General features: G+C 40.7%; 1 protein-coding gene across 1 annotated transcript; it reads left to right on the forward strand.

Annotated features, from left to right (window-relative positions):
- Positions 1-5,815: 5,815 nt before the first annotated feature.
- On the forward strand, positions 5,816-10,991 carry LOC103501432 (auxin transporter-like protein 1). The gene is made up of 8 exons (XM_008465005.3): positions 5,816-6,114; positions 6,248-6,463; positions 6,552-6,737; positions 6,844-6,956; positions 8,004-8,187; positions 8,744-8,841; positions 8,930-9,137; positions 10,259-10,991. Exons 2-8 carry the CDS (start codon positions 6,278-6,280, stop codon positions 10,739-10,741), a joined length of 1,458 nt encoding a protein of 485 aa, XP_008463227.2. The 5' UTR covers positions 5,816-6,114; positions 6,248-6,277; the 3' UTR covers positions 10,742-10,991.
- The last annotated feature ends 443 nt before the right edge of the window (positions 10,992-11,434 follow it).

Raw genomic sequence — 11,434 nt, forward strand, 5'->3', positions numbered from 1 at the left:
GCCGAGCGAGCTGGCACTGTGGTGACAGGTACGCTCCCAATTTTGGGGCACTATGCTTTTGTGCTATTTGACTCTGGGTCATCCCACTCGTTTATATCCTCCGTTTTCGTTCAGCATGTGGGTTTAGAGGTAGAGCCTTTGGGTAGTGTTCTGTCGGTTTCTACTCCATCTGGGGAGGTCCTGTTATCCAAAGAACAAATAAAGGCATGTCGGGTAGAGATAGCGAATCGTATGTTAGACGTGACCTTGCTAGTGTTAGACATGCAGGATTTTGATGTGATACTAGGCATGGATTGGCTATCAGCCAACCATGCAAATATAGACTGTTATGGCAAGGAAGTTGTCTTCAACCCTCCCTCCGAGGCTAGTTTCAAATTCAGGGGGGCAGGCATGGTATGTATACCCAAGGTCATCTCAGCCATGAAGGCTAGTAAACTACTCAGCCAGGGTACTTGGGGTATTTTGGCAAGCGTAGTGGATGTGAGAGAGCCGGAAGTTTCCCTATCTTCCGAACCAGTGGTAAGAGAGTACCCCGACGTTTTTCCAGACGAACTTCCAGGACTTCCGCCTCCCAGAGAAGTAGACTTCGCTATCGAGTTAGAGCCGGGCACTGCCCCAATCTCGAGGGCCCCTTACAGAATGGCTCCAGCCGAACTAAAGGAGTTGAAGGTCCAGTTACAGGAGTTGCTGGACAAAGGCTTCATCCGGCCCAGTGTGTCGCCTTGGGGAGCCCCAGTATTGTTCGTGAAGAAGAAGGATGGGTCAATGCGCCTTTGTATTGACTACCGAGAGCTGAACAAGGTGACAGTCAGAAACCGCTACCCCTTGCCCAGGATTGATGACCTGTTCGATCAGTTGCAGGGAGCCACCGTCTTCTCCAAGATCGACCTGCGATCAGGCTATCACCAGTTGAGGATTAGGGACGGTGACATCCCCAAGACGGCCTTTCGATCGAGGTACGGACATTACGAATTCGTTGTGATGTCTTTCGGCTTGACTAACGCTCCTGCAGTATTCATGGATCTGATGAACAGGGTGTTTAAGGAGTTTCTAGACTCGTTCGTCATAGTCTTCATTGACGACATCCTCATTTACTCAAAAACTGAGGCTGAGCACGAGGAGCACTTACACCAAGTTTTGGAGACCCTTCGAGCCAACAAGTTGTATGCCAAGTTCTCCAAGTGTGAATTCTGGTTAAGGAAGGTGACGTTTCTTGGCCACGTGGTTTCCAGTGAGGGAGTTTCAGTAGATCCCGCAAAGATTGAAGCAGTGACCAACTGGACTCGACCGTCCACGGTTAGTGAAATTCGAAGTTTTCTGGGCTTGGCAGGTTACTACAGGAGGTTCGTGGAAGACTTCTCACGTATAGCCAGCCCGTTGACCCAGTTGACCAGGAAGGGAACCCCTTTTGTCTGGAGTCCAGCATGCGAGAGGAGCTTTCAGGAGCTCAAACAGAAGCTAGTGACGGCACCGGTCCTGACAGTGCCCGATGGTTCGGGAAACTTTGTAATCTATAGTGACGCCTCCAAGAAGGGACTGGGCTGTGTTCTGATGCAGCAGGGTAAGGTAGTTGCTTATGCCTCCCGCCAGTTGAAGATCCATGAGCAGAACTACCCTACCCATGACTTGGAGTTGGCAGCTGTAGTCTTTGCACTGAAGATATGGAGACACTATCTGTACGGTGAGAAGATTCAGATTTACACCGATCATAAGAGCCTGAAGTACTTCTTCACCCAGAAGGAGTTGAACATGAGGCAGAGGAGGTGGCTTGAGTTGGTGAAAGACTACGACTGCGAGATCCTATACCACCCAGGTAAAGCAAATGTAGTGGCTGATGCGCTAAGTAGGAAAGTTGCACATTCAGCAGCGCTAATCACCAAGCAGACCCCCTTACTCAGGGACTTTGAGAGGGCAGAGATTGCAGTCTCAGTAGGTGAGGTTACCGCACAGTTGGCTCAGTTGACAGTTCAGCCAACCTTGAGGCAAAAGATCATTGCTGCTCAGCTGAATGATCCTTACTTGGCAGAGAAGCGTCGCGTGGTAGAGACAGAGCAAGGTGAAGGCTTCTCCATATCCTTTGACGATGGCCTTATGTTTGAGGGACGCCTGTGTGTGCCGGAAGACAGCGCAGTTAAGACAGAGCTTTTGACTGAGGCTCACAGTTCCCCGTTTACCATGCACCCTGGGAGTACGAAGATGTACCAGGACTTAAGGAGTGTCTATTGGTGGAGGGGCATGAAGAGGGATGTGGCAGACTTTGTCAGTAGATGCTTGGTGTGCCAGCAGGTGAAGGCACCTAGGCAGCATCCAGCAGGGTTGTTGCAACCCTTGGGTGTGCCAGGGTGGAAGTGGGAGAGTGTGTCGATGGATTTTATTACGGGACTGCCCAAGACCCTAAGGGGCTACACGGTGATCTGGGTTGTGGTCGACAGACTCACGAAGTCGGCCCACCTCGTGCCAGGGAAATCCACTTACACTGCCAGTAAGTGGGGGCAGCTATATATGACAGAGATTGTGAGACTACATGGAGTACCCGTATCCATCATTTCAGACAGAGACGCCCGTTTCACATCGAAGTTCTGGAAAGGACTTCAACTTGCATTAGGTACAAGGTTGGACTTCAGCACGGCATTCCACCCTCAGACTGATGGTCAGACAGAGAGATTGAACCAGATTTTAGAAGACATGCTGCGAGCCTGCGTACTAGAGTTTTCAGGAAGTTGGGACTCCCATCTGCATCTGATGGAGTTTGCCTATAACAACAGCTACCAGGCTACTATCGGTATGGCACCGTTCGAGGCTCTGTATGGCAAGTGCTGTAGATCCCCTGTCTGCTGGGGCGAGGTTGGAGAGCAGAGGATGCTAGGCCCCGAGTTAGTGCAGACGACCAACGCAGCCATACAGAAGATCCGAGCTCGTATGCTGACAGCCCAGAGCAGACAGAAGAGTTACGCTGATGTACGACGTAAGGACCTCGAGTTTAAAGTGGGAGATATGGTCTTTCTGAAGGTAGCGCCTATGAAGGGTGTTCTGAGGTTCGCGAAGAAGGGGAAGCTGAGTCCACGCTTTGTAGGGCCGTTCGAGATATTGGAGCGGATTGGCCCCGTGGCTTACCGCTTGGCGCTACCCCCATCGTTTGCTGCAGTGCACGACGTATTCCATATCTCCATGCTGAGGAAATATGTCGCAGACCCAACACATGTGGTGGACTTCGAGCCACTGCAGGTTAGCGAGAATCTGAGCTACGAGGAGCAGCCTGTCGAGGTCCTGGCAAGGGAGGTCAAGAAGCTTCGCAGTCGAGAAATCCCACTGGTCAAAATCCTTTGGCAAAACCATGGAGTGGAAGAGGCAACGTGGGAGAAAGAAGAGGACATGAGAGCCCAGCACCCCGAGCTGTTCGAGGATTAGAACTTTCGAGGACGAAAGTTTTTTTTTAGGAGGGAAGATTGTAACGCCCAACATTTTTCGGTTTCCTTTGTTATTTTGGACCACTAATAATATTAATATTAAGTGTGGTTATGGGAATTTTAAACTTCTTGGAAGAACCTTGTCTTTTTAATTCTCGAGTAATTAAGGTTGAAAATCTTCATTTGGTTTATGATAATAAGTATTTTTTGGAAATAATTGGGGAAGTTTTATAAAACTAAGGTTGGTTGGTTAAGGGAGAAATGTGGGGACCAGTTGGGGGTTAATTGGTAAATTCCAAAAGATTTGGAGATATGGTAGGTGGTTATTTCTAATTAATTAAAGGAATTGGAAAAAGAAAAAAAGATAAATTCTCTCTTTAAAGCAGCCTCGGGACGCGCATAAGAAAATCAAAAAAAAAAAAAAAAAGAAAAGAAGAAAGAAAGCATTTAAGCCGCCGCCGCCGCCGAAACCCTAGCCGCCTACCCACGCCACACGCCCAGCCGCGCCGGAGACATCAAACCAAGTCAAGCCACCGCACGCCGAGGATCAGCTACGCACGCCAGTCGTGTTTGCAGCCGGAACCAGCCGCGCCGCGTCGATCCGAGGAAGGGCAGTCAGCCGCGTCGCGACGCCCCGATCCAACGCTGAGGAGCCGCAGCCGATTCCTCAGCCAAGCCGTGTCCGCAACGCCGTCGTTCACACGCCCAGCCACGCCGCGCCGCTTAGATCCGACGCAGCGCAGCCGGAACGTTCGCCAGCCACGCCGCGCCGCTTAGATCCGACGCAGCGCAGCCGGAACGTTCGCCAGCCAGCCGTCGCGCCGACTGAAATCCAGCAGCTAAGCCTCGCGCGCCTCCAGCCGCCGAACCCGAACCCGGAACCGCCCCGCGCCCGCTCGCCCGAACCCGAAACCGAACCCGCGCCCGTGCCCACACGTGCCTAGCTCTCCCCGCGTGCAAGCCGCGCCGCGCCGCCTGCACTGCAAGCCGAGCCGCGCCTCCTTGCTGACGCGAGCCGAGCCGCATCCCCTCCCTGTTGCAAGCCGAGCCGCCCGCGTAGCTTCCTGTACCGAGCCGAGCCGGTCCTGTCTTCTTCCAGCCGAGCCGCCAGGACTAAATTGGCTCCATCCACCTAAATTTTGGTAATCCATTTAATTATTGTGGTTTTTCCGGTAAGACTCCATGCTCGGACGTTAGTTAAATTAAATTGGGTCTAAATTCAATTATTTTTCTCAAGGGACGTCTTGGACCAAGAAATTACTGTAGCGCGGGATTTCTTCAGTAGGGGCTCGAGCACTGCAACCTCCTTCTAGGGTAAGTTATTTCAATTTAGTCTCGAACCGTTAGTCGTTGGCGACCTATTTACAATTTTGACTCATTAAACAGTTAGGACTTCGTCGCTTGGAAAGCGTACTGCCTCGCGGTTAGGACTCGACAAGTAGATCTCCAGGTAAGAGATTCTACTACTAGTTTCATGTTTGAAGTATGAGACTGCGTATGCCCTATGTTGCATATTGAGAATTTGACAGTATGATGCCTGAAATAAATGTTAGTATGATGCAAATGACGATATAGTTGTGCTATAGCCTGTTATGCGTGGCAAGATTTATTATGGTTACGACGAATGTCGGGACGGAGAGTGTAGAAATGATTTATGTGACATGTTATATGCTGATGCCATGTGTATGTATACTGCAATTAGGGTACCTGTTAGCTTGATTCTGTTAGAGTCGTACCTGCATGGGTGTCCTTCGGGATCACCACCTATTGAGGACTGTGTGGTCCGACGGGACGCCAGTCTAGCATGATATAGACATGACTCGAGTGACTCGACGGGGTCCTCGCATCCCGACTGTCCTAGGTGTCCCCCGGGCACCGAAGACCAGAGTTACGTTCCTACGGGAGCGCATGATTGCACGTGTTCGGGAACGTGCCAGAGATTGGGTACCAGATATCAGGACTCTAACAGGAAGTTAACAGGCACCTAGTGGGACTAGTAGTGGGTCCCTTACTGAGTATTTTTATACTCATTCTCTCCACTTTATGTTTTCAGGTAGAGGACGAGGCAAAGGCAAGGGCAAGCTGGCGAGCGACCCGAAGTGAGACCGAGGAGGGCCATAGGGACTACCGCTTCCGCTTATTTCTTATTTCAGATTTTAGCATTTGAGTTTGAGTACTTTTTATTTTTCACTATCTTTTATGTAGATAGGGCCCGAGTAGGATTTCAGAACGCTTTTACATTTTTGCATGACTACCATGTTTATGCTTTTATAAATGAATTTCTTGAACCGTATGCTTTTGATAAAATTTTTAGACTTAAACCACTTGTTCTATATTTAGTAATGACTTCGATTCAGCATAAGGAGTTGGGTCGTTACAGTTTTCCTCTGCTTATCGCAAACCAACACATTCAAATAACTGAGATTCCTCTTCTTCATCCTCTATTTTTTCTTTTTAGGGTTCTTTTTTCTTGTTCTGCTTCGTTCTTTTTCCACTTTCTTGAAACTCCCAAAATTGTGTTTTCATTTCATTTTTAGAGAGAGAGAGAGAGAAACAAGAAAGTAGCTTAACGACAGTTTAAGCTTTAAAGCACTGCCAAAGCTCCGGTTTTTCATGGTTTCTTTTACTGAAAAAAAAAACACATGTTTTGATTTTATATTTCACAGTTCTCCTCTAAAACCTACCTTCCCAAGCAAAGCTGTAAATTGTAACTGAACTCCTCTTTTCGCAACAACTCTCTCTTGCTATTTCGTTTTCGAATTACGAGCCAAAACAAACTCAATTGCCCTGTTTCACAAGTTTTAAACACACCCATCTCATTTTGAATCTCTAATTTTCAGTTTCTGGGTTTCATTTGATCTGAGGGAATAATGACGCCTGCAAAACGGAGTACAGAAGAAGCCATGGTTTCCAGCTTCAATCAAACGATCGAACCAGAAGAATACAGAGAACAAGAACAGGGAGGAGAGGAAGATGAACCGTTTGGTGGATTCAAGAGCTTTCTCTGGCATGGTGGCTCTGTTTATGATGCTTGGTTCAGTTGCGCTTCGAATCAGGTAATTGCAATAATCCATTGGCTTAAGATTTTGAGTAAAAGGATTTGAAAAATGGAAAAACTGTGCTTGTGTTTTTGTTTCTTTTCAGGTGGCTCAAGTTCTATTGACTCTGCCATACTCTTTCTCTCAATTGGGGATGGTGTCGGGGATTATTTTACAGATTTTCTACGGAATTGTTGGGAGTTGGACGGCGTATTTGATTAGTGTTTTGTATATTGAGTATAGAGGGAGGAAGGAGAAGGAGAATGTTAGCTTCAAAAACCATGTGATCCAGGTTTGAAGAACACAGAGTAGTTTGTAAATCTTTGTTTTTCGTTCTTTTTTTTTTTTTAAAAAAAAAAGATTTTGATTGGTTTTCGTGGTACTCTGTTTTTGGACAGTGGTTTGAAGTGCTTGATGGTCTTCTTGGACCTTACTGGAAAGCAGTTGGATTGGCTTTTAACTGTACTTTTCTTCTCTTTGGCACTGTCATTCAACTTATTGCTTGTGCAAGGTTCTTCTTCTTCTTCTTCTTCATCTTAATTCTGTTGTAGAAACTATGTTTCTTTTTTTCTTTTTTTCTTTTTTCACTTTATTGAACTTTGAGATGCTGTTTCAAATAATCTGTCTTCTTTTATGGGTCTATTCAGAAGGTTGTTGTATTTAAGAATGTTTCAGTCTGATAATGTTTTCGTTTCAAATGGTCTACAAATAGAACTATGTTTGGTGGTCTCCCTCTAAACTTTGTTTGGAAGAAATTTTATGTTATGTTTTATTTTGGTAGATATTTGTTGTGCAGTATAAGATTAAAGAAAGAAAATAGTTTTGTTTGTGTTGTGTTTTGATTTCTTTATTTTTGTTTGCATTTTAGGAAGATATTGGAAATATAAACTAAAGTTTTGAAAACTAAAAAATAGTAGCTTTTAAGAGAATATTTAAACACATTGGATTAATTATTATAGTTGGTAATTATTATAGTATGCGAATTATAATAACGTATACTATTTTAATGAGTTATAATTGTTTGTCCTTGATATGCATACTATTTAGTATGAATAAGAAATAGTAAACAACGTAAAAAAAAAAGATTTGGAACATTAATAGTGTAGTTAATTTTAAATTATAATAGTATGAAACAAGTTCATAATTGAATTCTAAAACATGGGGTCTTGTAATGTGTTACTCTACCCACTTCAAGTTAGGTCCAATAACGACACCCTCTTAGGTAAGATGAAAACTATAGGTAAAAAATTGTAAAAAAAAAAAAATATGTATATATTTATCCACACAAACTTGTTTACTTTTGATTTTAACAAAAGCAAATGGGCAGGAGACTTGAATCTCTAATCGAAGAAGTATATGTCAATTACTGCTGAACAATACTTACTTTAACAAAATAAAAAATTTTGTTTTGTTATTTTTGAATTGAACACAATTTTAAAAACAAAAATGTTATGATCGAGCAAGTTTAACTAAATTAAGCTAGGTTCTTTTAACATGTTTTCCAATAATTTATACTTGTACGTGTTAAATAAATTATATTATGTCTTTATGTTTGCAGTAATATATATTACATAAATGACAAATTAGACAAGAGGACATGGACTTACATATTTGGAGCTTGTTGTGCCACTACTGTCTTCATACCCTCTTTTCACAACTATAGAATCTGGTCATTTCTAGGCCTGGGAATGACCACTTACACTGCCTGGTATTTGACTGTAGCTGCTCTCGCTCATGGTCAGGTAATTTCAAATCGTATGAAGGCACTGCAACACAAAACAAGAGTTAGAACTTGTATGTTATGATTTATTAGCACATCCAAATTTTTTAGTCAACTTTCATTGGATATTAAGGTAAAATCACATTCTGCTAAAAAAAAAGGCACAGATTCCTCATTTAGTAGTTCATATTAGATGAATTATTGGTTTAGTTAATAAATTATTAGATTTATATATTTATTTACTTTTTTCTAAGTTAAAAAAGTGTTTAATATTGAATTCTTACACTTTTTTGTGTCTTATAAGTTCTTACGATTTTATTTTTAGAGTTACAGTTAACAAGTGTTTTGACATTTTCTAGTTATCTTTTGAACAAAAAAGAATTCCACAAGTTAACAAAATTAAAACTGTATGGTTCATTAATTATTTTTGTTAAAAGAAAGATCTATTACACATATACCGATACATCATATATTTATAAAGCTTAGAAAGTTTGTTATTAAACATTAAAGTTTATGAATCTTATAAATAATGGATAATTATTTATTCATCCTAAGTTTGAATGACTACTTTCTTCTAGGTCGAGGGTGTGAAGCATTCAGCCCCAACCGAGTTGGTTCTATATTTCACCGGTGCCACGAACATCCTTTACACATTCGGTGGCCATGCCGTCACCGTGTAAGTCTCATTAGCCGTAGTCGTCACTGTCATCTTTTAATTTCATCAATTGAAGTTGAGTAATTTGTTTTTATATTTGAATTTGTAGAGAAATTATGCATGCAATGTGGAAGCCTCAAAAGTTTAAGTACATATATTTAGTTGCAACTCTATATGTATTTACACTGACTCTCCCGTCGGCGGCCGCCGTGTATTGGGCTTTTGGCGACCAACTTCTCACCCATTCCAACGCCTTCTCCCTCCTCCCCCGCTCTCGGTGGCGCGACGCCGGCGTCATTCTCATGCTTATTCACCAGGTAATGATATTTTATAATTTCCATAATCAACTTCAATTTTTATTCTTTAATTTATGTTCTACTTTTAATCTAATTATTTCATTAAATTCAAATATAGACAAAAATTACAACACAAATAAAATTGTTCAATTCTTAAATTTCTTTTATTTCATCTACTTAAAGAAATTTAGATATGGAGAAGTTTAAGTATAATCTCTATAATTTAGGGCAGGTTTTAATTATATTCTTAATTGCACTTGAATTTATTTATTTTATTCTTATCTTCTAAATCTTTGAACTTGGACACTTGTTCCAAGAAAATACCTTTATTTGGAGAGTTTTTTTCCCTTAAAATAAGACGAAATTTAATGTGTCGGTTATAATGCGTAAAACTGGAAGGTATTTATTCAATAAAAATTGCACAACATCCCTTACGTAAATGGACATGATAATTGATGTGTAAAAAAATTACATATAAAAATTTTAATGATATCATTTGGTAACTTGATGATGATTTCTTTTCTTTTTTTTCCTTTTAACAACACTGATAATCTTTTTTTCATGGTAGATAATAGGTTAGAATGTCATTTTGGTTATGGTTAAAGTATATTCAATTTTAGTTTTTTATTCTTTTTATAAATCCTAAATTTATAATTTGAATTTATGTATAACAAAATTGGTTACACAATAATAACGATGATAATAATAATAATCAAATAAGTACAAAATAATATGTATCCAAATTTAGAGTGAAAATACTAGTAAATAACAAAGTGTATTTTAGAACAAAGAAAGCCAAAATGATATTTTTGCCTAAAAATATCACCTACATTCACTTTTCAAATTTTCACATATTAATTGGTACACCAATTTTCAACTTTTACTTCAATGGAAAAAATAAAGTTTGGACCAATTGTAAGATTCAAATAAAAAAAAATTAAAGAAAATGAATATTTTCGAAAGTGTAAGGAACATAATTTGAAAGGATTACTTTGTATTATCATATCTTAATGTTTTAGACAAAATTAACAAAGTATATCTCAAAATTCATATACAATTACAAGAAACAACCTTAATAATCTTTTGTTTTCCTTCTCATAAATCTCATCTAAACCTAAATTTATCATGTTTATGCATGGCAGTTCATAACATTTGGTTTTGCTTGTACACCACTCTACTTTGTCTGGGAGAAAGTAATAGGAATGCACGAGACTAAAAGCTTATTTTTAAGGGCAATAGTGAGGCTTCCCGTTGTTATTCCCATCTGGTTTTTAGCCATTATTTTCCCTTTCTTTGGCCCTATCAACTCAGCCGTTGGTGCCCTTCTTGTTAGCTTCACTGTTTATATCATCCCTTCCCTAGCTCATATGCTCACTTATCGATCTTCCTCCGCCCGACACAACGCATCAGAGAAACCTCCTGCCATCGTTGCCCGTAGCTGGACCATCATGTATGTCATCAACACATTCATAGTCGTTTGGGTTCTGGTAGTTGGTTTCGGCTTCGGTGGTTGGGCTAGCATGGCTAATTTCATCAAACAAGTTGACACGTTTGGACTCTTTGCCAAGTGCTACCAATGCCCTTCTAAGGCCCCACCAACGCCCGCCGCGGCAGCTCCTCATTGATGATGAAGTGTTTGATGTTTTTTCTTAACTATAATCTTTTTTTATATGCCATATTATGCTTATGCTTCATCAATATAAACAAGCTCAATATTGTAGGGTTTTATATATACATATTTGTAACATATCGTTGAAATTTTCTATCTTCTGGTTTGTGTACGTTGTGATCATTGTGTGTATTGTTAGAAGAATAATGAACCTAACAATTTACAATAGTTATTTGAGAAAAAAATGTTACTTTTACCGTTGTTTATGTTTGTTTGTGGTCAACATTGTTAACCCTGACTAGCTAATTCCCCTTAATTTAGTTTGAATTTTTGTTCAAGTTTTAAAGGCAATTTTAATCTTAAATTCTCAATAAACTATTATTTTATATCATTTAAATTGAAACTTTATAAATTAGTGTGTGAAGTTGGTACATTTACAATTTCAATCTCAAATTCTTTATAAATTTACATAGAAATGTGCACTTGAACGTACTCAAAGATCAGTTTAATTATAAGAAGGCATTTAAATGATTTTGAATAATTAAGTATAATTTTGGAGTGACTTTAAACTTTTGAATGATTTTAGTTGTCATTTAAAATTTAATACCAAACCATATTCTTATCTACATCAAAATTTAAATTAAATTTTCACAAAAAGGGCCCAACCGAGTTCGAACCGGTGACCTCTTGATCTGCAGTCAAATGCTCT

Source organism: Cucumis melo, chromosome 10 (assembly GCF_025177605.1).
Source record: "Cucumis melo cultivar AY chromosome 10, USDA_Cmelo_AY_1.0, whole genome shotgun sequence".
NCBI lineage: Eukaryota > Viridiplantae > Streptophyta > Magnoliopsida > Cucurbitales > Cucurbitaceae > Cucumis > Cucumis melo.

Coding starts and splice junctions, on each gene's coding strand:
- LOC103501432 (XM_008465005.3), top strand. CDS start 6,278: ATGACGCCTGCAAAACGGAGTACAGAAGAAGCCATGGTTTCCAGCTTC. Junction 6,464..6,551: donor TCAGTTGCGCTTCGAATCAG/GTAATTGCAATA, acceptor GTTTCTTTTCAG/GTGGCTCAAGTTCTATTGAC. Junction 9,138..10,258: donor TTCTCATGCTTATTCACCAG/GTAATGATATTT, acceptor TATGCATGGCAG/TTCATAACATTTGGTTTTGC.